General features: G+C 55.5%; 1 protein-coding gene across 1 annotated transcript in view; it reads right to left on the bottom strand.

Moving 5' to 3' along the window:
• Positions 1–9,848: 9,848 nt before the first annotated feature.
• RBM19 (RNA binding motif protein 19) overlaps positions 9,849–27,157 on the bottom strand; it is a 53,281-nt gene continuing 35,972 nt past the window's right edge. The window contains 3 exon segments of the mRNA XM_036393396.1: positions 9,849–10,213; positions 17,037–17,150; positions 23,024–23,144. Of these exon segments, the coding sequence (XP_036249289.1) occupies positions 17,059–17,150; positions 23,024–23,144 (213 nt within the window). The 3' untranslated portion in view covers positions 9,849–10,213; positions 17,037–17,058.

The raw sequence follows: 27,157 nt of genomic DNA, 5'->3' as shown, positions 1-27,157 counted from the left end.
CCGGGGTGGATCCTGCTGCTCCTCCCTGAGCCCACAGCATCCCTGAGCTGTGGGATGGATCCTGCTGCTCCTCCCGGCTCCCACAGCATCCCTGAGCTGCCGGGGTGGCTGCCAGCGCTGTCCCCGGCCGGTGATGGACGAGGGGAGCCGGCACCGTCCCCGCTCGATCCCTCCCGGAGCGCGGCCATTCATAGCCCATGATGGATGCGCCCGTCAAGGGGAGCGGCCGCGGCTCCTGCCTCCCCCTCCGTGCGCCGGCAAAAGGTGTAAATTTGGCAGAACAGCTTCACTAAGCGCTGGTTGTTTATTTTCCGGGCTGCTGCTGCATCCCGTGCACCGGGAAAAGCGGGTGGGGGATGCTGAGGGACATCCCTCACCTGGAGGAGGGCTGGGAGCACGGCCCAGCAGCAAAGCGAGGCTATCCGAGCACTGCCTGCCTCCAGAGGGGTGTTTTGGATGTGTCTGTCACCCTGAGCAGGCAGAACCCCCTCCCCTGCCACCCCTCCAGGTCCCCATCCCTCCCTGGCAGCAGGAGCAGGGGATCCCTGCAGACCCCACAGAACAGATTCGAGCCTTGGTGCCACCTCCTCGTGGCACTGCCAGCTGTGGGACCCCTGAACCACCCCAAACCCCCTCCTCTCACCCACAGCTGCCTCAGGAGGACCCGACAGATCCATCCCCCGATTTCCCTGGGAGAAATGAAGGGATTTCTGCTCTTGAGCTGGGGACAAATGCAGAAATGGGTTTGCTTTGCCCACTTCCCTCTCCCTTCCCACCGTGCATCACCTTCCACCCCAGCAACTGCAACCACCAGGACAGACACTGGGATGGGCTCTGAGGCTCCTGAGGCTCCAAGCAGCCCCAGCCTGGGCAAACAAATGGAATATTCATCAGCCAAAGGGCTGCAGCAAAAGCTGGGCAGCAAACAGGGCTGGGAAAAGAGAAAAAAGGGGAAAAAGAGGAGGAATTGCAGCGCTGAGGGGGTCAGGGGTGGGGGAACTGAGGGGCATCAAGGGGTTGGAGCTGCTGGAGGTGAGGGGTGGCAGGAGAAGGAGAAGGAGAAGGAGAAGGAGAAGGAGAAGGAGAAGGAGAAGGAGAAGGAGAAGGAGAAGGAGAAGGAGAAGGAGAAGGAGAAGGAGAAGGAGAAGGAGAAGGAGAAGGAGTGGCCCCATCTGCTCCTGGTGTCCCCTGTCCCTCCTCCCAGGCTGCAGAGCTCTCAGTGCCATTTGCCTCTGCCCCCGAGGCGTTTGGTGATGGAAGATGCCTGCATTAGCACGAGGGGAAGCAGCAAATGTCTAGAGATATAGAGAATAGATGTATTTTTAAAAAAAGATAAAAATCAGGCGAGTTCAGGAGGTGGATGCTGCAGGGTTAAGCACAGTTGGTGGGGCAATGGACACACCTGGAGGGAGCAGGAGGGTTCAGTCAGGGGGAGGAGCTGCTCCCCTGGGTGTCCCGGGTGTGCTGGGCTCTGTCACCCCCTCCCTGAGCCCTGCACCGGCCAGAGCCGGCTGTGAGCAGCAGACAAAGGGGGAGATGGCCCGGCCTCCCTGCAGGTGTCACAGGCCACAGGCAGGCCACAGGCTTTGGTGCTCCTGAGATGCCCCAGGCACTCAGAGGTGCTGCCAGTCACCGCCCCTGCAGCAGCTCCTGGCTCTGGGCTTTGCCCAAAGCCCTCCCAGGAGCATAGCTGGGACCTCTCATCTCTGCCAGGGAGGTTCCAGATTTGGGGATCAGAAATCATGGGATGGTTTGGGTTGGAAGGGACTTTCAAGCTCATCCCATCACACCCCTGCCATGGCAGGGACACCTTCCACTGATCCTGGTGGCTCCAAGTCCCATCCAGCCTGGCCTTGGGCACTGCCAGGGATGCAGGGACAGCCACAGCTGCTCTGGGCACCTGTGCCAGGGATTTACACCCTCCCAGGGAACAATTCCTTCCCAATACCCAACCTAACCCTGTCCTCTGTCAATTTAGGTCCATTCCCCACAACTCCAGGCCTTTATCACCAGTTCCTCTGCAGGTTTCTCCAGTGCAAACCAGAGTAACAGCCCCAACCAGCCCTGACCCTTCCCAAGGACCAGCTTTTCCCAGGCCACCACACCCATGGCCAGAAGGTTTGTGCTAACAACAAGGCACTGACCTTCCCTGCTCCCTGCACAGGGACTTTCCCAGTGGGAAAACCCTCTCCACACCCAGGCAGGTGCTGCACACCTCAGCTGAGGTGCAAACACAGCTTTTCCCCACACTTCCAGGCAGGGAAAAGGGAGCAGCCGGTGCCAGGGAGGTGACAAGGGCCACCTCTCCCTGTCCTTGTCCCCAGCCCCAGGTGCCTCTCCCAGAGAAGGATGCACCAGTTCTGGGTGGGTATTTCAAACATCAAACTGAAAAACTGAAGGGAAATGAAGAGATGTGCTGAAGTGGCTGCTGTGCCACTCCTGCTGGAACATTAATATTTGCCAAAAATAATTTGTCTTTAATCAGACACAGCCATATATTCAGTTTTATGTCCGTTCTGGATCAGACTTTATTACCTGGGGCCGCTTCAGCTCCTTCCTGGCCTGCCAGGGACCAGCATCCAGGAGGGCAGAGCTGGTGGCACCCAGGGAAGTGTCCCCAGGGCCTGTGTGTGCAGGGGGAGCCCCAAAGGCAAAGCACTGCAGGAGAACAGCCACAACAAGAAGCAGTTTTGTGTTTCTGTGGGGTGGCACACAGCTTGGAGGTGGATCGGGGGTGTTTAATTCATTTCTGATCTGGTACAAACCCTGTTATTTTCCCTCCTGGCCCCATCCAGCAGCTCTGTGCATGCCCAGGACAGTTCCCCAGGGATGACAAGCCCGCTCCTGCCTGGGTTTGCACCTCCAGCTCGTGCCAATTACTGAGGTGTCACCCCCAGGTGTCCCCCTGAGCCTGCCCTCACCCTCCTGCAGAGCTCTCTGAGCCCCTCTCCCCAAACAGGGGGTGCCCAAATCCCAAAGGATGGGCTGGAGGAGGGAAACCCAGCCCCCAAAGCCCAGTGCCAGGCTTCCTCCCAGCAGGGAGGCTCCAGAGCTGGGCAGAGCAGCCTTGATCCAGAATCTGCTCCAGAACAGCCCTGCAGGGACCTGCCAGGGGAGCCTCCTGCTCCAAACCCCATTTCCAGGGGCAGAGCTGTGAAGGGAGGGCTCCAGCTGAGCAGGCTCCTGAGCCCCTGAGCTGGGCAGGCTCTGCAGCCCCACACAAACACAGGAGCAGTGATTTTGGGGGGCAGAGCTCGCTGGGGAGGTTCGGGGAGCAGCCCCAACACTGCCCTGCCCAGATGAGAGCTGAGCTGCTCCCTGAAGGAAGAGCTCACCACCACTCCAATATGACATCTGTCAGTAAATGCCAGAGTGCAACACCCCAGAGCTGGCTGGAGGCACCACCAGTGATTTTATAGTCGTGGAGATCCCCACTAAAACCACCCACAGGTGTCCAGGAGCCTCTTAGAGCCCCCAGGGCCAGCCCCGTGCATCCCTCACCCCAAACACATCCAGAACCTGCATCACTCAAGGCTTCTCCTCCCACCCAGTTCACCCCACAGACACTCAGAGAGTCCATTTGAAGACCATCAGAAGTGGAGAATTTTACAGCAAAGCTCAGAGCTGGCAAGACAAGGCCAGGTTGGATGGGCTGGGAGCAGCTTGCTCTGGTGGGAGGTGTCCTGGGATGAGCTTCAAGGACCTTCCCAACACAAACCATTTAATGATTTTAAGATCCAGGCTCCCCTTGGTTGAACATTCCCCCCAAACCCACAGTTGATTGTATGGGGTGGGCCCAACCACAAAACAAAACTCAGAATATTCATGACCAAGGCAGTCAGGAAAGGTTTGTGGAATACATTCACATAATTAATACATATGAGAACATTGCAATTCCCCTCTTTGCTGGTCCACAAACAGAAAGAAGCTAAATTCATTAGATTAATATTTGTTGAGATTTATTAGTTTAGCTGTAATTTCATGATCAGATGGCATTTTGGGGGAGTTGAAAAGCAAGCTCTAAAGATTCATTGGATCTAAATCATGGCATTGAAGAGCAAGGAATTGTGAAAATTTCTAGGAAAAGAAATTCCCTGCTGCTGGTTTGCTTCTAACACCTCTCTCCACCAGCTGGGGAATCAGGCACTTGTGTTCCTCACCCAGCCCCAGCCCTGGTTGATATTAAAGCACATAAACAGCTTCTCAAAGCTTCCAAAACGGGCTGGCCTCTGGCTCTGATGGTGCCACCACCCATGAGACCTCAGCAGAAGGTCCAGATGCCTTTAGGTCCCTTTCTCACTGATCTGGGTGTTGATCACACCTGGGCTGACAGGGGTGGTGTCCCCATCCCCAGGGTGACCCCAGCCCAGCAGAGCCCTGGCCCCTGCAGTTGTTCCCTGGAGCCCTCACCCCACAAAGCCAGGGCAGGAGCACAACCCAGGGCTGCCGACCCTGCTCCAGGCGTGAATTCCTGCAAGCCCCCGCAGCCAGGGGAATAAATTTCATCCCAAGGAAGGCTTTGTGCGGCAAAAAAAGGGCCTCACTGTGTGCCCCAAGAGCAGGGAATGCTCAGGGGATGGCTGTCCAGCCAAACTCCTGCCCCAGAACAGCTCGGGATGCCGGAGAATTTCCCAGACCGCGCTCTGGCGGTGCTGGGGAAAGCTGGACACGTCCCCCGAGGCCGCCTGGGGAAGGGCACTGCCCTTGCAGGTGACACCATGCCGCATTCCTGCACCCGAAGGAAACTTCCAGGGAGGCAGGATTAATTCAGAAGTGCCATTATCTCAATTAGAGCCCGGCAGAAGCCAAGGCTCTCGGCTGGCAGGAAATCACAGCGGAGTTCTGGTGGCTTTGCCCCAGCTGGGCAGAACCCAAGGCTCAGGTGCAGCCTCCAGCTCCATGCCCAGGGCTCAGAGGCGCCCGGGGCTCAGCGCTCCTCCCTGCAGTGGCCAGGAGCTGCTCGGGTCCCGGCTGGAGGGGTCAGGGCCGCGGGGCAGCTCCGTGCCCGGGGGCAGCGCATCCCCGGGGGCGCTGGCAGCTGCGGGCGGGGTGACCCCCGCGGGTCCCCGCGCTGACAAAAGGCCTATCTGCTCTCCGCCTAAATGATTTAAATTCTAATCAAACATCATTTATAGCACATCTCGGAGCCGTCTCCCGGGAGCTGGTCCCACGTGAGCCGTTGCCAGGGCAACCGGGGGGTCTCATTTCAGAAATGTCAGATTGCATTATTGTCTTCACACTTCTCTGATAACCCGGTGTCTCTCCCTCTCCTGCCAGCACCAGCCAACCCCCACTCCCCGGAGGAAATCACCGGCTCCGTTTCACTCCCTGCCCTGCCAGCACCACCCTCCCCAGGCAGGGTCCCCGTGGGCTCTGCTGCCAGCCCGGTGTGCCGGTGTTTAGGGCGGGAGGGACAGGGAGGGCTGGCTTTGTGGGGACAGAGCTGGGGTGGAGGTGATGCTCTAGAGAGGAGCTGCACGGGGCTGCTTGCTGGGCTCCCAAAAAAAATGAAAGGGAGAAGGGTGGACAGAGCTCAGAGGGAGGTTTTGGGGTGCCTGGATGAGCCCCACTCTCCTGCAGCTCTCACAGGGATGTCCCAGCACATGCAGAGCAGGATGCAGCCCTGAGGGGACCCTGCAGGGCTTCCCCTCTGCCCCATGGCAGTGAGGGACTGACCCCAAGGACGCCTCCTGGAGCGTGCCTGCTCCTCTGCTCCCTGGATTTCCCTTCCCCCCTTCTAGGGAAAGGTGTCCCTGCCCATGGGGAGGGGTGGAACCACTGGGTCCCTTCCAACCCAAACATAAACTCCAGCTTCTCCTCATTCCCACATCTTCTGCAGCCACCAACAGCTCCCTGCATCCAGCTGAGCTGCTCTGGCCCCCTCCATGACTCCAAGGAAGCCCCCAGAGGTCCTTGTTCCCAGATCCAGCCTGGAGCAGTGACACCACAGGTGAGCCTTCAGGGAGGTCCTGCCCAGCCCTGAGATGTCCAAACCCAGCAGAGCCTGTCTGGCACAGCCGTGGTTCTCGGGCACTGCTGGGAATGCAATCCTGGGGAAAACAGTCCTGGCAGGGTTAGGCCAGGAGCCAGTGACCCCAGGGAAACACTGAGGTGTTTTGATGATTATTCTGCCACAGCTTAGGGGAGCTGGGTGCATAAACTGTGCCTGGTGTTGTGGTTCAGGTGGTTTCCCGCAGGAGCTGTCCCTGCTCATATCCCACACCATCCCAACAGCCCCCATTCCCCTGTTTTTAGCCCTGTGTCCTGCTGGAAGGTGACAGGGCAGTGGTGGTGTCATCCCCACAGTCCCCAGGCACCATCAGGAGCCCACATGTGCTGTCCCACATCCATGCCTCCATCCATCCATCCATCCATCCATCCATCCATCCATCCATCCATCCATCCATCCATCTGCCTGATAAACCCCTAATGAACCTCCCAACTCTGCCTCTTCCCAAAGAATAAACCAGCCCTGGCCCAGGCGGTTAATATTTAACTGAATAAGGGCCATAAATATGGAAAATGGGACTTTTAATTAAATAAGCAGCTTTTAAAAGGGCCCTTGGGCCGAAGAGGCTTTTGTTTAAATATGATTGATTTGACACGTCCTTTCCCTCCCGCTTCCTCCCGCTCTCTCCCTCTCCTGCTTGGTGCAGGGATGGGGAGCAGGGATGGGAAGCAGGGATAGGGAGCAGGGATGGGAAGCAGGGATGGGAAGCAGGGATGGGGAGCAGGGATGGGAAGAAGGGATGGGGAGCAGGGATGGGAAGCAGGGATGGGAAGCAGGGATGGGGAGCAGGGATGGGAAGCAGGGATGGGGAGCAGGGATGGGGAGCAGGGATGGGGAGCAGGGATGAGAAGAAGGGATGGGGAGCAGGCTGCAGCACGGTCCTGCTGCAGCACCCTGTGCCTGCCTGTGCCCCCAAACCTGCCCACAGCCTCGGGCACCCAGCTCTGGGAGCGTGGGGGCACCTGGATGGGCACCCAAGCACGGGCAGCTCATCTGGTTTGTAGCTCTAAATGGGAGCAGGAGGTTTGCCCTGGCTGCTGAGCCACCCCAGGGGTATTGGGGTGCCCCTTGCACCCCCTGGGGCAGCACTGACCCCCCCATCACGTAACCCTGTGATTGTCCCCATATGGAGGATGTGATGGGTCCCTTACAGAGGTGACAGAAGGGAAACTGAGGCAGGTGGCAGCTGGGCAGCACAGCCAGGGGAAGGGAAGGGACTTTTCCTGGTGCTTTGGGGCTGGATTCGCACCCCAAAATTTCCTCACACACTCACACACAGACTCTGGGAGCAAACATGGAGTAAAACCAGGTCTTAATGACTCTGCTGTCCCTGACATTTGGGCACTGCCTGCTGGAGCAAGCGGCACTAATTACTTCTCCTCAGCCAGGCACGAAGGGAGCAGGGGGGTCAGGGAGTGCCAGGATCTTCCCAGCCTTGGGGAGACCCTGGGGAGGTTGTTGGGGTGTGGGGGGCCCTGTCCAGGCCCGCAGTGTCAGCCCCTGGGCTGATGGACCCAGCGTGCTCCCAGGAGCAGCACCAGGCCTGGCTCTGCGAGGAACAGGAGTGGGGTGAGCCCGTGGGGGGCTGAGGGGCAGGAATCCTTGGGAAAAGGTGGGAAAAGCATCAGAGCTGCTCCCACATGGGCAGGGGAGGATGCAGTGCCCATCCCTGGCTCCTGTGGGGGGCTGAGGGGCAGGAATCCTTGGGAAAAGGTGGGAAAAGCACCAGAGCTGCTCCCACATGGGCAGGGGAGGATGCAGCGCCCATCCCTGACTCCTGTGGGGCACAGAGAAGCTGGGAAAGGATGTCCCCAGATCTGAATGGCCCAGACTGAGGGACAGGGACAGAGCAAGAGAAGAGGCAGCCCAGGGGGGGCTGTTCTCAGCTGGTTCCTCCTGTGTTTTCCACCTGTGGTTGTCCCAGTCCATCCCCCACGGATGGCACAGCCCCCAGGCTGCCATGGCAGGTTTCAGCTGAGAACACACAGTTAATTATCTCCACAAACTCGGGGCAAGCAAAGTGTTCCCTGGGCCCAGACCTGTTGCTTGCATGGGATTTCATGAGTGAGGATGTGAAATGGGGAAAAAAAAAAAAAAAAGAAAAAAAGGGGAAAATGTGGAAAAGAGGGAAAAGAGCAGGTAAGGATTCACAAAACTTCTGGGTATCCTTGGGTGTGGAAATGCCCAGCACGAGGTGCCCAGAGCCAGACTGTGCTGCTGAGGGTGCTGTCCCACAGAAATGTCAGTGGGATCCCCTCAGGCCGGGTGATCCAGGGCTGAGGCCTCTCCCTGGGGAAGGTGCCCAAACTCTGCCCAGTGCTGGGTCCCCAGAGGTCTGGGAGCAGGCAGGTGTCCCTCAGTGGTGGCACTGCTGGGTATTTCCAGGCACCCTGGGGCGAACTCCAGATCCTAATCCTTCAAACCCATCACTAAAGATTTTGTGTTTTCCCTTAAAAGGAGCTGAGGCACAGCCTGGATCAGTTGGTGATGAGCTGCTCCCTCCCAGGGCTCCTCTCCTCCAAACCCCCCTCTGGCACCCCCAGGTTTGGGTGCCCATTCCAAGGCACTGCAGTGTCCTCATTTTTCTCCCTCTGCAATCTGGGCACGTCTCAGCCCTGGTGTGCAGCTTCTGAGCAGCAAAACATCCCTGAATCCCAGTGTGCCCTTCATCCCATCTTCCCCCAGCCCTTCTTCCCTCCAGGTGCCAGGGCTGCTGGGAGGACAAGGGAGGGATTTTGGAGGGGCAGCTCAGGAGGTGGAGCCAGGGGACAAACCTGGGCAGGGGTTTCTCAGCTCTGCTCATCTCCTGCTGGTGCCACCTGAGGGTGTAAAGGTTTTCAATGCCTGAGCAGATGACTTGAAAAGCAAATTATAAACCTCTCCCAGCTGGAGATGGGAGAAACCCTTGGCCCATGGGTTGGGAAGGAGTGTCCTGAATGGACCACCATGAGTGGATCAGTGTGACACTGGAGCTTGGCTCTCAGCATCATCACTCTGAGTCCCCCTGACCTCCAGGGATGCTGCATTTTTGGATGCTGAGGGCTCCTAAAATCTCCCCCCTCCCAAACCCTGAGCCAGCCCATCTGATGTGCTCAGCCCTGATGGAATCAGTGACATTTTCATGGATTCAGGCTCAAATTAACCTCAGTGAGAAAACCAATCTGGCCAGAGGCACCACCCAGAGGAGTCTGATGCCACCAGCAGATCCCAGCACCAGGCTGCTCCTGGGGGCTGGAGGCAAAAGGCAGAGCTCCTCCTGGCACTGCAGAGATAGAGATTTTTTTTTTTTTTTAAGAAAAAAAAAAAGGGGGGGGGGAGGGGGTAAAAAAAGGCCCCGTGTTTGCAGCCAACACGTGTAATCTGTTGCAGCCCTTGTCAGACAAAACAGTTTTGCCGTAAGACAGCGATTCCCAGAGGGGAAAGGGGCGAAGTGAAAATACTTTATCAGCTGCCTACATATGTAAAGCAGTACCCTGGTTGAAAAGCAAAGCCTCTTTCCCTTTGAAAGCTGGGAAGGGAGAGACGGGAGGCGACTGCCTGGGAGCGGGGACAGAAATGACACAGGCACAAAGCCCAGCACAGCAGAGCCCAGGCCTCCCTCCTAAACTGCTCTTATCTCCCTATCGGCCCCAAAAACTACCTGGCTGTGGAGAAGAAACAAAGGCAAACAAAACCCAGATGTGGCTCAGCTGGGGAAATTAAAAATATGGTTTGTAATGTACAGGAATTATTGCTCTTATTTCCCTATCGGCCCCAAAACTGCTCTTATCTCTCTATCGGCCCCAAAACCTACCTGGCTGTGGGGAAGAAACAAAGCCAACCAAAACTCTGACGTGGCTCAGTTTGGGAAATTAAAAATATGGTTTTTAATGTACAGAATGTGGTTTTTAATGTACAGGAATTATTTAATTCAGATATTAAGAGAAGGTTCTGTCAGTCCCCAGGTCAGCAGGGAAGTGTCCATTGCTCCAGGTTCCTCTTCCCCCAGGTTGGGCTGAGATGAAGGGAATCAATCCCTGCCTGGATTTAAGAAGTGATGCTCAGGAGCTGCCAGCAGACAAGGGTTTTCTTTCCTCTCTGAATTTCAAAGGCTGGGAATCCCAGGACCTGGACACAGGGCATAAATCAGCCCTGGATTCCACTGGCAACAAGTGGGCTGGCTCCTTGTGGAGGCTTCTCCTGCTCCATCCATCAGCCACAGACCTGAGAAGGTGAGGAAAAAAAAAAAAGAATTCCATGTAGCAGCTCCCTCAGCAGGACAGAGAGGGGACAGGGGGGACACTGAGCTGGGCTGGAGAGCCCAGGAGGGGCTGAGATCCCGGGGCACTTCATGGATGGGGATGCACAGAGGCAGGAGGGAGATAAGGAATGGGACTGGGGGAGGAAGGGGGGCAAAGGAAGGAGGGAAGCAGGAGAAGGGCAGGCAGGGAGGCAGAGGGGGGAGAGGGAAGGAGCCTGCACTGCCCATCTGGGCCATGCATCACATTGAAATTGTCCCGCATTAAAAATTCACCAGCCAGTGAATTTTCAAGGGATTTGTAGTAATTAGATGACAAAATGCTGGCAAATCTCAGGCTTGCCAAAGATGTTACTCAGGGGTCAAAGACTCGACACTTTTGGCTGGGTAATTTGTAAGTGTCAATCACACTCAGGCATCAGAGGGAAAGGAGAGCTCCAAGGGCTGAATCCTAACGAAGCCCAAGGCTCCTGCCTGCTGAGCCCCCTCCTGCTGCCACCCAGGCCTCAGACCCCCAGCTGAAACCACACTGGGCTGGTTTGGCTGCTTCATTTTTTTTAAATTAAAAGAAGAAACTTGCCAGGTTTTGCTTTTCTGCAGCTGCCTGGGGTGATGTGCCTGTCCTGTTCATCTTGCTGGGGGCAGGATGGGCTGTGACTGCCCCTCTGCAGCCCTGCACCAGCTCTCCTGCCACCTGGCTGGAATTGCTCCTGGGCCACTCCAGCCTGCTGCTTCCTGGGGCTGACACACTGCGCTGAGCTGGGCTGGAAATGGAATTAAAGCATCTCCTGCCTTGTTCCCAGGGTGTCACGGAGACTTTGGGGCCACCAGAGCAGCCCCATGGGCTGTGTGTGCCTGTGCTGGCCCTGCTGGAAAACCCAGGCTCATTCAGATCCTCCCAGCCCTGGGCTGGAGGGGGGCCTATCTCAGGCTGAGCCCATGGCAGCAGCTCATCCCACACACCCACCCAGAGCCTGGGGGAACAATTTAAAAGTTTTCTACATCATCAGCTTAAAACCAAACCACAAAATGCAAAAATGAATGCTTTGTCCAAAACACCAGGGGAGACCCCTGTCCCAGCCAGGTGTGAAGCTCCAGTGTGGGCTCAGCCTTGCTGGGGCTGAGGTTAAGCCTGGGCTTTGCTGCTGGGTTTTGGGGGCAGAGGATGGCTCAGAGGGGTGGCTGCCTAGCCCCAGATCTCTCCTGGAGAGATTTTTGCCTTTTGTGGTCTGGTTTCTAAGCTGATGAAGTAGAAAAACCCTGGATTTCTCAGCCCCACCAGCACCAGGGGAATGGCTGTCACCAGGGGCTACACTTACCTCCAAAAAAGATTTGGGATCAGCACACGTGGGAGAGGCAGGACCCTGCTTTAGTCTCCATCTCTCCTTGCTTACAAAGCTGTCCTTGTTTACCCCTGCCAAAGCCCACCTCCAGTTCTGGGTGTGAGGGATGACTGAAGCTCTAAGGGAGGCATGGGGAGCTCCTGGCCATCAGCTCTGAGGTGCTGAGGCATCACACAGCACCCATCACCCCAAAGGAGAAGCACTGCACACCCCAAACCCCCTTGCAGAGGAAAGGAAGTCCCAGAGCAAAGGAAGCTGAAGGAGGTTTGTTGGCTCCATCCCTCCCAGTGTGCTGGATTTGGGGAATGCTCTTAATCCAGTGTGTGAGGAGGGGAGAGATGGGAAAGGGAGGGAAAGGGCAGGAGGGAAATCCCCTCTGGACAGAGCTGCTGTGGGTTAGGTGGTGGATGCAGAGCCATTCTTGCTGCAGGCCAGCAGCACTGGGAGAGCTGGAAAAGGAGGCAAGCAGCAGGGTGATGTGCCCCAGACAGGGGAGCTGAGGGGACTGGGAACGTGGCTGGAGGCTCCTCCTCAGTTTCAAAAGTCACTCAGCAGCTGCAAAACACCTTGCAGGGGCAGCCTTCCTCCAGCTCCTCATCAGCTGCACTTCCAGCTCCTACTCCATGTATTTAAATAGCCCAAATCATGGGCTGAGGTCTGCAGGGAGGCTGGGCTGAGGGGTTTTTCCATGGTTTTATCTTCACTTGATCTAAGAGTGCCTTCAGATGCTGCTGGAAGGGTATTTGCAGGGAAGGACTCTGCCTGTCCCTGCTCTGTCCAGTGTCAGGAGCCATTCCCTGCTCACAGGGGGTGTCCCTGGGATGTTTCCTGCCTGTCAGAGCCTGCTGCTGGCAGATGGAGACCCCCCAGGCCCACCCCACTGCAGCTGAACACAGCTCCTACCACTGCCCTGCTTGCTCCTGTAGGAGAAAACGAACCAGAAAATGCCAAATTTTAGTTGAGGGAACGCAAAGAAAACCTTTTCCCCCCCCAGATCACCTCTCCTGACACACTCCACAGCCCTTAGTGCCCTCCCACCACTCGTTCCAGCAGCTTTGCTGTACCCTGAGCTGGGGATGATGTCACATGTGGGGACATGGTGACACTGGTTCTGTACCCCCCTGGTCCACAGCAGCCCACCATGGTCCCGGGGCTGGAACAGAGAGACAAACCTAATTACCAGGCACTAATTACAGCCTGTGGAACGCAGGGACTGTGCTCCTGCAGCTCCCAGGGAGGTGAGACCCTCCCTTCTCCAGGATCCTGCCCACCTCCCTGCTCCTGTGCTGCCATCACTTCCTGCACACCCCCAGCTCTGCTCTGCTCTGCCTCCCTCCCCAGCTCCAGTTTGGGGTGAAAGCCTCCCTGATTAGCCAATTTGGATCCCTATTTACTGTGAATTACTGAGCCTGATTATTATTCATGGCTGGCGAAGGCTGAGCTCTCAAGCCCGGCCATGCGGTTTCTCTTCCTCTCCAATGCACACATTTAGGGAAAACAGGAGGCAGAGTGCCTCACTCAGGGAAGCTGCCTCCTCCTCCTCCTCCTCCTCCTGCTGTTTTTTCCTGCTGAGGAAGGTGCTGGTGGAAGCTGGGATGTGGTGCCAAACACTGGTGGTGCTGTGACCCAGGGTGAATTCCAGATGTGTTGGAATATTGGTCCCTTCCAACTCGGCTTCTCCTGGGACTCTGGGATTAAGGAGAAGCTCCCCAAATCTTCCAGCCAGCATCCAAGTCAACTCTCTCAATCTGCATTTGCAAATTCTTCCTGAAGTCCAACCTGAACCTCCCCCTGGAGATTCCAGAGCTCCAGGAGGCAGCAGCTGGGCTGGAAGGCAGCAGGCAGGACCCATCTTCCTGCAAAGGGTGAGTGAGTGGCACTTACTGTGCCTGCTTGGCCTTGAAGTGCTCCCCAGACCTCATTCCATGGGACACACCTGGGAGGAAGGCCAGGGAAGATGGGCCTGAAGGGCTGAGAAGAGCTGGAATTCCTGACTTACTGCAGGAGCAGAGCAGTGGTGATGACAGGAAACCACCAAGAGCTCACAGATGCTGCCTGCCTGTCCCTGCCAGCTCTCCTGTGGCACAGAGAGGAAAACACAGATGGTGGTCAGGAGTTTTCCAAAGGAGGGGGTCACTTTGGGCACTCCCAGGGCACTGTGGCACAACAGAGGGGCTGGCAGTGCCCAGCAGAGCCAGGCTCCCTGGCTCTCTCTGTGCCTTGCCTTGCTTTGCTGCCTGTCCCCATAAGGAGATAAAAGCCCACACAGGCCTCTGGCAACAGGCAGCAATGAGGGAGAGCTGCTTCTATTAAAACCCCTTAACCCTCTCATTCAGTAAAAAAGCTGCATTTGAATAATATCCTAATCCAATTGCAGAGCTGCCCTGGGGAGGGGGATCTGCAGCGTGCCTGGGGAGCAGCTGCAGCCAGCACAGCTCCTGCTCCTGTCCAGCTCGCCAGGGTCTCACCCTGGATGAAGCTGTCACAACCTGACACACACCCACTGGCCAAGGCACAGGGCTTCAAGCCCCCAGGGACCCTGCAGTGCATCCCAGCAGCCAGAACTGAGTGTCAAGCACTCTTTTGGGTTCTCTGATGGGAGAGCAGAGGCTGAGCACAGCCCAGAGAGCCCATGGGGGGTGGCTGTACCCAGCTCTCACCTGCACAGCCAGGGCTGATGGGTGAGCTGGAGCTTGGAGCTGCTCATCTTCTCTGCCACCAGCACAGCCTGGCTCCAGCCCTCACACCCCAACAAGGAGCACCACACCCCCCCTGTGCCCAGCTGTGCCCAGGGAGCACAGGGCAGCTGAGGGGTGACAGGCACACACGGTGACACTGACCCTGGGCTGTCAAGAGCCAGCAGAACGAGGGGGACAGGGCTGCAGCTCATCCCAGCCCAGTCACAGCCGTCAGTGTGCCGTCATTTGGTACAGACAAAACCTTCCTGAATAATAGAACAGGAACTGTTCCCCCTCCCAAAGCAAACAAGAGCATTGCAGCAGCACTGCTGAGGTTAAGGACCAGGGGGAGGCTGTTGCCTGCTTTAGCTCCGTGGACAGGTAACAGAGTTTGCATTATTTTATCATTAGGATTGCTTCAGATCAGGGGGAAAAAAGAAAAACAGTCAGTGGGGAGTGCTGAATTTCTGCAGACCTACTTAAGTGATCATTTTAATTCAGGTGTAGGCTCGTTTTTAGAAAATTCCTGCTGTAATTTTAGGGGTGCAACGTGTGGGATTCTCAGTACGTAACAAAGAAGTGGAGCAGGAATTAACTCCAACTGTTCTCCAGAGCTGTGATCAGCACTTCCATAATTAATGTCCAGGCACATATATATCTGTGTACACATACACAGCCCCCCCCTGCTCACATCAAACAGATTTCCTTGATACCAAATTGCCTGAAAAATTAACTAATGTCAAACTGCTCCACAAGATAAGTATCATTAAGGGAAAAAGAAAATCTTCATTATGTTTGAAGGTACAGGGGAAAAAAAAACCCTCATGAATGTTTTCCAGCCTGTTCCCAGCCTGGGAAATAACATGTTTTAAAACATATCAAAGGGTTAAATTAATTTTCATTAAAATTTAAATTTGAGAAGGCTCCCTCTCTTCTTTCCTCCCTCCTCCCCCTTTGAACGTTTGACTGGCAACCATTTCATATTTCAATCTCGGCAGAACAAATTGAATTAGATGTTGAAACCAAACTCTGCTCTGTTCTCTAAAGCCTACATGCTCTGCTTGTGCTAATCCTTTTCGTCGCTGCTGCAGACCTCAGAGACACTCAGCAAGAAACCTGCCCTGCCACAAAAGACAATGAAGGGAAAGAGGGAAAAAAAAAAAAAAAAGAAAAAACAGGAAAAAAAAACCCCACAGGAAAATCCATGCCCAACCTGCAATGCTGCAGAGCTTTGCTGAAATCATGTGCTGGGTGATGCATGTGCCTGGAGAGGAGCCTGCCCAGCTTCTCTGTCCTCTGTGCTGGACTTGGGCTGGTCCTGCCTAGGCAGGATGGTCAAACATCCCTGCTGGACTGAAATTAAACTTAGCTAGGGCTGAGATTTCACTGCAGTGACCCCCTGGTGCAGAGCTGTGCCAGTGCTGGGGCAGGTGCTGCAGGCAGTGGGGAACAGGGACAGGAATGCCACTCATCAATGCCAAGCAAAAAAAGGGGAATCAAGCTTGTCACCACTTCAGGTGACACTGCCACCCCCTCTGACAGCACTGCTTCCACACCTGTGCCTCAGTTTCCCCACTTGCTGTTCCAGAATGAGGTTTCACACCACAGCCCTGAGACATCCCAAGGGGCTATTCCTGAATTTTGGTCTGTCCCTTGAGCCAGGTCCTGGCAGGGGTGGCTGCTGTGAGGTTTGGGAAGCTCTCAGTGGCAGCAGCAGGGCTCTGGAGCTGCAGCACAGTTTGGGGGACCAGCAAGGGGTGTCACAGCACTGGAGCTCAGCCTGGGACTGCAGCTCAGCAATGAGCCCTGTTCTGGGAATTTTGCAGAAAAGCTGGGACAGGACATGTCTGTAAGCACAGAGCTGGGCTCTGAGCAGCACAGCACACACACCTGGAGGCACCCAAAATCAGAGCTGGACAGATGTCACCCCAAAGCCCTACAGATGTCACCCCAAAGCCCTGGCACTCCTGCAGTGGCCCTGCATGGAGCAGGCAGTGTGGTTTAACCCAGCTCAGCTGCTGTGAACAGACTCCCACCAGATACTCAGGGTTTCCACAGTGGCCACACACACACAGAGGACACCACGAGCCCACCTCACCTCTCCTGAGCCCACACAGGGTGAGCCTGGGGGTCTCAGAAGGATCAGAGGGGCTGGCAGGACTGCAGGGTTTGACCTCAGGGAGCCATTTCATCCTGACTCCCTCCTGCCATCCCTAATTTTCCAGCCTTGAGACGCTGCCCCAAGACACACCAAGGAGGAGTGATGGCAGCCAGGACTCACTTGGGGTGTGCTGCTTTTGGAGGGAGAGAAGTTGTGGAGATTTTTGTGCTGGCAGGGAAAAGGCCTTTGCCAAACTGTCTGTGCCATGGTGGCAGCTGCAGGTTGGTGTCCAAACAAGGATTTTGATTTTTTGGCAGCCCATCTGTTCTCCCCCAGCCACAGGGAGGGACAATTCACACTCTGACAGCAGAAATTCTGCTGCCTTTCCCTTGGGGATGCCAACAGCCAGGGGAGCACACAGAACACACCCAGGGCATGCACTCACTTCAACACTGGGTTCAAACCGAGCCAAATCTGGGCTGTAACCCCTGGGACCACAGCCAGGAGCCTCTGGGGTTGCAGAGGGACAGGCAAAGGGTGGGATTCCTGCTTGGAAGCTGCCGAGCCTTTGGAATTCCACCTTCTCCTGCTCCTGGTGCTACCGACCCTGCAGCAAGGACACTGTGACTTTTAGGGCCAGCTGTGCCCACCCTGCCCCAGTACCCACCTCACCAGAGCCCAGGCAGCTGTTAGATATCCTCATCCTTGTTAGTGTCCTCCTCTTCCAGGTGCTCCATGATTTCATTCAAAAGCTCCGATCGTTTTTTCTTCTTTGGGGAGTCTGTCCAGGCCAAGGTGGGAGCAAAGGGGGGGAGAGAAAAGCAAAAATTACAACCTGGACCCACCTTAGGAGGGGCTGAGGGGGCAGGATATCCTTCCAGGTGAAGGTCATCATCACCTACTTCTCCTCCCCAGGCAGGTCCTGGAAGGAGCTGGGATTCCAAAACCTTCCACCCGTGCTTTAGTTCACTGGCTGGGAGCAAACAGCACCCAAACAGATGATGGTGATGCCAACCCTTCCTGCTGACCCCAATTCACTGTGAAATTCACCATCTCCCCGTGGAAAAGTGGCTGCAAGCCTCAGCAGGAGCTCATCAGGGCTCTTGGCAGGACACAGCCCCACCAACACCCTGGCTGGGACCACCCCATCCCAGCAGCACATCCCTCACCTGGGGGGGACCATGTCCCTGCTCTGCCCCTCCTGCCCTGGCACTGCCTGTGGCACACAGCGCCCTGCACACATCCCTCCCAATGCCTGCAGCACAGGGGGGAACCCTGGGGGGCTGCCAGCACCTGAGGGAACAGCCCAGCCCTGGCTCTGAGGTGACAAAGCCATTTGGTCCCTGATGTGAGGCTGACAGCCTCCTTTCTGCTGGGCAGGCAGTGCCCTCCCGGCAGGAGCTGTGGCACAGCCCCCTCTCCCCCCCTGGCTCCCCAGCTCGCTCGCAGCACATGGAGAACAGCTGTTTAAATCCTGCTTTCAGACATCAAAAGCCTCGCTGGGTTTCTCAAACAAACAAACATACCATAGGACTAAAGAAAAGGTGTAAAATAAATAAATGGAACAAGCTGTGCATTTTCTTTTAGTATTACAGCTGCTGCGGGAGATAAACAACAAGTAAATGTCACAAAACATCAATACAGAAGAAATTAACCTGACAAAAGCTCACATCCCCCCCCCCCCCCGCCTCCCCCCAACTCCCAACAATTTTTGCATTTCTGGAGTTCCCATCTAATGATTTTATTTTTCAATTAATTCTTTGACAGAGAGCCAGAACCTGCCTCCCTTCTCCCTGGGGGCTGTGGGGACAGGAGGGGGACGAGGGTGCTGATGGACCCCGCTGCCCTCCCAGCATCCACCTCAGGGGAGCCATGGGGGCCACAAGGTGCCACCCCCAGACCCTCCAGCAGCTCTTCCCAGTGCAATCACCCAAAGGCACCAGGGATAACCCACCCTGGAGGAAGGTGCCAGCTCAGCAGTTCTCCCTCTCTACTCTGCTCCCAGCTCTCCTCCTTTGGAATGGCATCAAATGTGGTCTCATCTCCCAAATCTGCTGTAGGAGCATGTCCTGTACCTGCCACCCCTTCCCAACCAGAGCCTCATGGAGATCCCACAATGCTGAGGCTGCACAGCAGAGGAAAAGCTGGATATGGGATGCTGGGTGCCCAGGGAACATCCCTCAGCAGAGCAGCACCTGGCAGGGCTCTGGCAGGGCAATCCCCCACTGCACCCCCCAGATTCACCAGCTCGGCCACGGGCAGCACCAGCAGCATCCCCCTCTTGTCTAACAAGGGGAAAATAAAAACCCAGGAGGGTGGGGGAGCACATTGGTTGGGCTTCCTTCCGTTCTGCTGCTCCAAGCTGGTTAAGGTTTGCCCGCTAACGATCCCATTTGCTTCCTTTAAACAATGGGCAAAGCCGGCGGGGGTGGGCCAGGAGGGGGATTACCACGGGATTAGAACGTGGCAGGGTTGTGGATGCCACGCTAATCCTGCAGGGTTTTACTCCCCGGCTCCGGCATGTGTTTGCATTAGTTACAGATGCTCTCGAGAAAAAAAAAAAAATTAAGGAAAAAAAAAAGAAATAGGAAAGGACAAAGGAGAAAAAAAGGGAGCCCAGCGGTTGGGAGGTGAGGGAAAAGGAAACCTGGGGGATGGAGGCCAAAGGAGGAGCGATCTGGCACAGGGGATGGAGGCAGCAAGACTTTCCCAGCCCAGCAGGAGGATCAGGACCGTGCCTTCCCTGGCTACCCCTGCATCCAGGCACAGCTGTAAATAACCAGGGATGAGCCACAGCGGGGCTCGGCTGCTCTACAGCCACCCACGGCCCTCCCAGCTGAACCCCCGCCTCACACACCATCATAACCCCCCCACAAGTCGTTGCTTCCCCTCCCGGCGTGGTGAAATTCCCCATCTGTCAATTTAATGCTTTGATCGATGGCAAGGAGCAGGAAAGCGGCCCGGCACAGCTGGCTGCCCCCGTTAGGCCTGGCGGGAGAGCGGCGGGGCGGGCTCAGGAGCAGAGATTGGCCTTTGGTGGGATTGGGAACAGAGCCCTCCTTGCACCAGGAGCACCAGGAATTGGCCTTTAGTGGGATTGGGAACAGAGCCCTCCCTGCACCAGGAATTGGCCTTTAGTGGGATTGGGAACTGAGCCCTCCCTGCACCAGGAATTGGCCTTTGGTGGGATTGGGAACAGAGCCCTCCCTGCACCAGGAACTGGCCTTCGGTGGGATTGGGAACAGAGCCCTCCTTGCACCAGGAGCACCAGGAATTGGCCTTTAGTGGGATTGGCAACAGAGCCCTCCCTGCACAGCCCGGGTTGAAGGATTGGTGTTTAGTGGGATTGGGAACAGAGCCTTCCCTGGGCTGAGGGAGGGATTATAATTTAGTGGGATTGGGAGCCAGAGCCTTCCCTGCACAGCTGGGATTGGCATTCCCTGCACAGGAGCAGAGGGATTGGCATTTAGCGGGATTGGGAACAGAGCCTTCCCCACATGGCCTGGGCTGAGGAGCTCGAGGCATTAGGAGCCAGAGCCTTCCCTGCATGGCCTGGGCTGAGGAATTCTCACTTATTGGGACTGGGAGCCAGAGCCTTCCCTTCCATGCATGCTTGGTCTGAGGAGCACAAGGAACGGGCATTTAGTGGGATTGGGAGCCAGAGCCTTCCCTGCACAGCCCTGGGAGAGAGCAGAGCACATTGAGGGGTGGGCAGTGCTTGCCAAGCTCCCCTCAGGATGGAGCTGGGGGAGGAAGGGGTTGGAGCTGCTCCCAGCCCTTTGGAGCGGTGGCTCCGTCATTTGGGGATGCAGGGATGAGTCTGGAGTGTTCCCCCTGCACAGGGCACACATCCATGGCTGCCCCTTGCCCCAGTGAGATCCCTTGGTCCCAGAGCCAGGACAGCCACCCTGCTGGTTTCCAAAGCTTCAGTGATCCTTCTTTTCCAAAGGGAAGATCCCCCTGCCCAAGCCAGGCCGAGCTGCTGCTGCTGGCAGTGTTTGTCACCTGTCCCTGCCCTGCTGTGGCATTTGTCACAGCCCTGCTGCAGGTTATGGGCTGCACTAGAGGGTCCAGGGATAAATGCTGGCCAAGCTTTCCCTGGCTGCTCCTTCCCACGTTAAGAGTCACTGATTTTATCCACACAGCCTGTCCCTGGCCAGGCCCTCAGGCCCTCCAGCCACCTTACAACAATTAAAATTGCCCCCAGATTAATAGTGGGGTGCGAACAAAACTCAGTGTCTTTTTTTTTTCTCTAAGTGCCTTCTGCCCCAGGATGAAGAGCAGATCCTCAGAAATGAGCAAAAAGCCTGAAGCCCCTCCCAGACTGTGCTGGGAGCCAGCAGGGCTGAGGTGCCAGGCCTCAGGGCTGGGCTGTGGCTTCACTCCTGACAGAACCACTGAAACCACCCGTGGCAGTCAGTGACCACTCCTGGGCTCCTCACTTTCTCCTGGAACATTACAAAGCCTCAGAACAAGCCATAAAGAATGACCTGAAAACTACACAAAATGGGAAGGAAGCCTATTCCATTTTATTGCATCTATTAGACCTATTGAAAAGTCGGCTCAGAAGTGGTTTGATTGCCATGACAAATGCCTGCATGGAGAAAAGATTTGGGAGACCAGACCTCTCCTTCACAAATAACAGCAGAGACTGGAACTGGAAGCCCAATCTCTCTAAATGATCTCTAGAAATAAGGTGTGTAATTGTAGCAGGGAGCAGAGTGGTAGGACACGTCTGTCACAGCCCAGGTCAGGACCTTGAAATACTAAGACAAAGATGATGAGGGTGACATTAGAGCTGGGGACACCACAGACCTCAGTCCTGATCGTTTCCTGAGGCTTGAAGACCTGAAAGGATCTTTTCTTTCCTATTCCCAGCTCGGGATGGGGACCTGGCCACTGCAGCTGTGGGAAGACCCTCACAGTTCACCCACACTGTGCTGGCAGAGGAAAACTCATGGGACACACAGCACAGGGATGTCTGAGCTGCTCCTGTGCCCTATGGGGAGAGGAGGAGGCTTGGGGAAATGGGGATCAGTAGGAAAAATCCTGGTTTCTGGGCTGTACCACCAGTGAAAAGAGATGCACGGTGTCAGCCTGGCTGTTGGGTGCTGTGTGTGCTCTGCATCCTCTCCATCCCTGCTCCATGTGGGAAAAGCAGCCTCTAGCCCCACCAGGGAGGAAAGCTGAAGGAGCATCCCCGTTCCAGAGGGGTGCGGGCAGAGTGGGGCCAGCCTTTTTTCCCCTCTTTATCACTATCACCCACAGAGGGACAGGGTGTAGCTTCCTCCTCACCTCAGAGCCACTGGGCACCCCACAGTGCCTTGAAATCAGGAGCAGGCACTTCCCAAGGGAATAAAATCCCACCCCTGACCCTCCAGTGTGTCACAGAGAGGTTGAGACCTGGTCCTGGGCACCAGCCAGACCCTGGTGCCTATGGGTGTGCCCCAGCCTGGCTTTCCTGGCACAGATCCCTCCTGGCACACCCTGCTCTGCCACAGCATTAGCCACTGGCAGTTTGGAGTCACTGGATGCTCCTGAGACAGGCTGGAGCACAGCAGGGATTGTGCTGCCATCCTGTTTCCCATCCCTAAAGATGGGGAGTGGCAGCCTTGCTCCTGTTTCTCAGCTGAGACCCTGGAACCACTTCAGCTCCAAGGCTGCATTCCTGCTGGGATGTGAAAATGCTCTTCCTGCTGCCCTCCCCAGGGCCCCAGCTCGGTGAGGAAGAGCCCAGACAAGGAGGCTGGAGCAAAGACAGGCAAAAACTGGGGATAAGCAGAGCTTGGGGGAGGTGGCAGAGCTCACAGCCACATCTGCTGAGAGTCTGCAAGGATCCTAAAGCCAAGACTGCTTATTTCCCCTTACACTGAGCAGAGTGGAAAGGGGGGAAGGAGATCCTGAAGATAAAACTGGGTGTTGAAACATCTCACCTGCTGTTTTCTCCACATGCACAACATGTCCCCACTCCACTGCTGGGTTCTGGGTGGGCACATCCACCCCTCAGCCCTGCCACCACCAAACTGCAGCTTGCCCAGCCTGGAATGAGCAGCCCTGAACCATTTCAACATGGGGATCACTGGATCAGTCAGGATCACTGAATAACTGAGGTGTGCTGCTCTCCCCTCAGCAGGGATGTGCAGCCCCACAGCTGCTGCCAAACCCCCGGGCCATGGGCATGTGGTGATGGAGAGGGGAAGCAGGGAGGGGATGCAGGAGGAGGAGCATTGATCTCCAGCTTAGCCCTGCAGCCCAGGGGAGCCCTTCCTACATAAATATTTGCCAAGCAATGCATTTGTGCCTGTCGATGGCTGTCAATAGGAGCCTGCAGTGCTGTCATCTGCAGAGCTGTCACTCCCAGCAGCCTGAGCCAAGCAGCCCCTTCTGCATCCCATCAACACACAGTTTTCCCTTTTAACTCCACGTGCTGCATGCACAGAGCCTGTCCCCACCTCGGGAGCAGGCAGGGGAGGGAGCAAAGGCGCTGTGGCTGCCAGGTGGCACCGCGGTGCCCGGGCACACGCAGAGTTAACAGCTCACAGGCAGAGCTGCCAGACAAAGGCCTGGCCTGGCTGCCTCCCCCAGCGTGCTGAGGCTGCAGCAGGGAGTTGGCAGCCCCCAGCAGGGTGGCAGTGGCAGCAGAGCAGGGGTTACCGTGGAAGTGCTGGGCGGTTTTGCGGCGCAGGGCTTCCAGCGTCTCCTCCGTGTCCGCCCACTCCAGCACCAGCCTGCGGCCGTACAGATGGGTGCTGTGGCACAGGGCCTGGAAGGCTTTCTGCACAATTCAAAGAGAGAGAGAAAAAAAAAGAAATTAAAGGAGAAAATAAGAACAGGCTCATAGGAGGGAAAGGCAGAAATGTTGCTCCCTCTGCCCCGGGGTGGAAAGGCCATCAGAGAACATCGTACTGGGAGTGCTTTGCTCTGATGGGGCAGGATCCATCTCCATCAGAGGCTCTGACTTGGTCATTTATCTTCCCTGCACTTGCAGCAGAGCACACTCCCATCACCACTGCTGCTGGCTCTGCTCCTGGGGGGCAGGCTGGAACCCAGCACAGGGTGGGACCCCCCTGAGCCGGGAGTGCTGCAGCCTCTGCAGCTCTGGGTGGGACCCTGTGACTGCCCAGCACCCTGTTCTCTGCTGGAACACAGGGAAGCACAGCTCAGCTGTGACAGAGGAGTTCCTTTCTGCTCTGGAAGCAAGATGGAAAACTGTCTTTCTCCTGCCAACCATTTGGTGACTTGGCCATGGTGGCAGCACACGTGGCAGAGCAGAAGCCAGCACAGAAGCCCTCTGCTCTTTATGCCTGTGGTGGTTTGCTCTGATGCAGAAATCCAGAGGTTTCCTGGTGTTAGGTCCTGTTTGGTAACACCCATACAGCTGGAATCTCTTGCTGATGTTGAATACAAACATGCCAGCCAGCCCAGAGCTCAGATGGCTTTCTCTGCCCCTAGCCAACCAGCAGAGACACCCAGAAAGCACTGACTCAGTCTAGGGAAGTTTGATTTTGTCTTTATTTCCCACAGAATTTCAAGGAAATTCAGGACTGAGCAGGACTGGGCCCACAATGCAAATACACAAACACACTGGCCAAATATTTTTATCCCCAGGGGCCCACAAAGTGCTCCACAGTAAAGGCTGGGCACGGAGGGAGAGAAATGCCCCAAATGCTTTTTCAAAAACTCCAGCTAAGGCTGAGATTAGCTCAGGTTTTGAGCTCTGCAAATCTCTGGAACAAAAATGGCATCTGTAGGATCAGACAGACATCCTGCTGTCCAGCAGGGCCTTGTGCTCCCATCTGGAGGCCCCAAACCAGCCCCCAAGCTGTCCTGTAGAAGTCCACACCTCCCCTCTGAGCCACCTGCTAAAAGCAGCTCTGAACCACTGCAGCTGTCCCCAAATGCCACATCTCTGGGCAGAGGGGCTTGTCCTGCTTTGCTGCCCACAGGGTCCTCAGGACCCTCCTTGAGCTGCTGGGTTATGAAACTCATTAAAAAAATCCCATTTTCCAGTAACCTGAGCTTTCCTCTCTTTCCACAGTCCTTTCACTCATATAACCCTCATGTGCTGTAAAGCAGTGATGAGGAGCACCAGCTCCACCATGGCATGGGTGAATCTCCCATTGTCCCAGCACCCCCAGGGTGATCCTGGCAGGGCAGAGTGTCCCCTTTTCCAGGGGCACATTCCTCCTGGAAGAGCTGCAAGCTCCAGCTGTTTTTATTTGCTGCTGCTGTGTTTTCAAGGCCTATCTCCCAATTAGCAGAGCAATGTGTTGGCTTAAACAAACATTGTGGGGAGGTGGTGGGAGGGAGTTGTGAGGGCTGTTTGTGTTGGCACCAGGAGCCTTTTCCAAAGCCTGGCACACAACCCATGGCTCTAAACACTGCATTTCCTTTGTTAATTCCTATTTTTGGATTGCTCCTTCCCACAGCACAAGGAAGAGGGAAGTTGGGTGACAGCACACAGCCCATCTGTGCTCCACAGGTCATGGAGGAGGGCAGGCCATGATGAACGTGGCATGTGGTGGGCTCTGCTCCACTGAGCCACTTCTCTGCCCCCACCTCCTCCTCCTCCTCCTCCTCCTCCTCCTCCTCCTCATGGGATTGCCATCCTCTAGTTTTGCTGGGAAAGGTCATGGAGCAACACAGAAGGCAGATGCTGCCATCAGGTTGTGTTATGTGCAGGAAATCCGCTGCAGATGAGACACATCTGCCACCAGCCTGGTGACATTGGCCCTTCCTGGCCAAACACATGCCCAAAATGAGTTGGTTTGCACCCATGATGAAGAAAGCTCCAGCCTGTACTGGGGTCTCTGCTCCCTGTCTTCCAGATGGGCTCCAGGAGCTGGGAATGCAGAAGAGAAGCTGCACATTTCAGGTGACAAACACACGGATGTCACTTCTTTGGAAATGAGCTAAAAGACAAAACTAGCTGTTCAGTGCTCTGAGAGGAATTAAGACTTTTTCAGGGAAAAAAAAAGAGAAAGCACTGATGATTTAAAAGACAAAGGGATGAAGGGGAGAAATGCCATCCCCATACATCCACACTGCTGGAAATCTTCCAGGGAGAGGAGGAAATCTGCCACTGCTGCTATTCCAAATGAAGAGATAGGTAGGAAAAAAATATATTTTAATTAGGTGACAAGTATGAAAGGAGAAGCAGGCTGGCTTTCAGAGAAAGCAGGAGCTATTTTAGGGGTGCAGCTCCTCTGTGTGAGCATCTGCCTTCCCAGGACAGCTCTCTGGAGGAACAAAGAAGGGCCAGAGGTTTGTGGAGTTGTATCCAAATGAGGGAAAAAGGCAGGTGTGGTGACTGCTCATCCAAGAGAGAGACTCACCACAAAAGCCCTCTAATTCTCAGGGCTTTGTATCTTCCTACAGCTTTAAGGAGAGCCTTTGCCACAAAAAGCTCCTTTGGAAATGCCCAAACCTGATTCTGCTGCATTTGGTAACACACCCTCTGCCAGGCCACCCAAAGCCTGCAGATCCCTGGCAAACCTTTTCCCAGGCCTCATTTGCTTTCCAGATGCTTTAGGGTTGCATGGAAACACTATGGGCTTCTCCTCCTTGAGAATAGGATGTGAGCATGATTTAAAATGCCATTTCTGAGCATTTTTTGCAAAGTTTGGTTCAAGCTTAACATTATGGCTCAGCATGGCGGGAAAAAGCAGGGAGAGGAAAGGGAGAGGCTGGAACAGCAGCTTAAAAACGTCTGTGGGATTCAGAAAGAGAATTTCCAAGTGAAGAGGTGGCTGCTAACCCCCCAGGAAGGGCAGGCTGCTGGGATGAGGCAGGCAGAGCTCTGGAGCAGAGCCTGCTGTGCTGGGAGGGCCGGGAGCAGAGGCAGGAGCGCAGCGTCTGTCACCCACGGGTGTGACAGCGCCAGCCCTGACTGCTGCACTCATTTGGAGGACAGTGCTGCTCTGCCTCCAGATTCCCCCTTGCCCTATTAAATACTCAAGCCAAAGAGCCTCCAGGCTGGAATCATTAGAGGGACAAAGGGTCAACAACATTAGGAGGTTGATAAATATCCCTCCCTTGCAAGAGCCGGTCCCAACTGAGGATGCTCTCCGCGATGCCAGCTGCACACAAGGATTTTTCCTTCCGTGTGTGTGCATTTTGAAAGCATTGGCTGTCTCTCCCAAATGGGCAATTTCTATTTGGAGACCAGATGTATTTTTATATCAACAGGGGAGAAAAGTGGGAACTCGGCTTCCCAGTTAATAGTTCAAAAATAAAAACAATTCTGCAACGATTCTGCACAGGGAACGTCAGGAAATGTTTAGTGCTTCCTTAACTGGAGTTAATTTGGTATTGCCAGCGCATCAGAGTTGCAGGGGAGGCTGAGGAGATCAAGCCAAGCCTGATGGGGCAGAGCTGCAGGCACAGCATCGGGGAGCTGGGAGGAGGAGCCCCGTGTCTGTGCTGGCTGTGGAAAATCTCCATGTGCGCTCCCACAGCAGCCGTGCTTGTTCAGAGAAAAAGACAAACACGGGAGGTCACAGGCTTTAAATGCCCAACAAAGGCAGCCTAACTATTCTATTACAAACCCATCATGTTTTAGAAGATGCTTATAAGCAATTTCCAGATTACCACTCTGAGCAAAAGCGTCACTGACAGTCAGAGCTATTCAGCTCAGAGGTCTCCAGGCCCACTCCCCTCCTCTCTCATTTCACTCAGCAATAAACTCTAAGCCAATTATGAGCATGTTTACAATATTCAGGATCCTATTCATCAATACACTGTGCATCCTCTTCCAGACGGCCAATGGAGTGTACTTGATGTGCCACT

This window comes from Molothrus ater, chromosome 18 (genome assembly GCF_012460135.2).
Source record: "Molothrus ater isolate BHLD 08-10-18 breed brown headed cowbird chromosome 18, BPBGC_Mater_1.1, whole genome shotgun sequence".
Taxonomy (NCBI): Eukaryota; Metazoa; Chordata; class Aves; order Passeriformes; family Icteridae; genus Molothrus; species Molothrus ater.
Note: the sequence above shows the minus strand (reverse complement) of the source record. Positions and strands in the feature narration are given on the sequence as shown.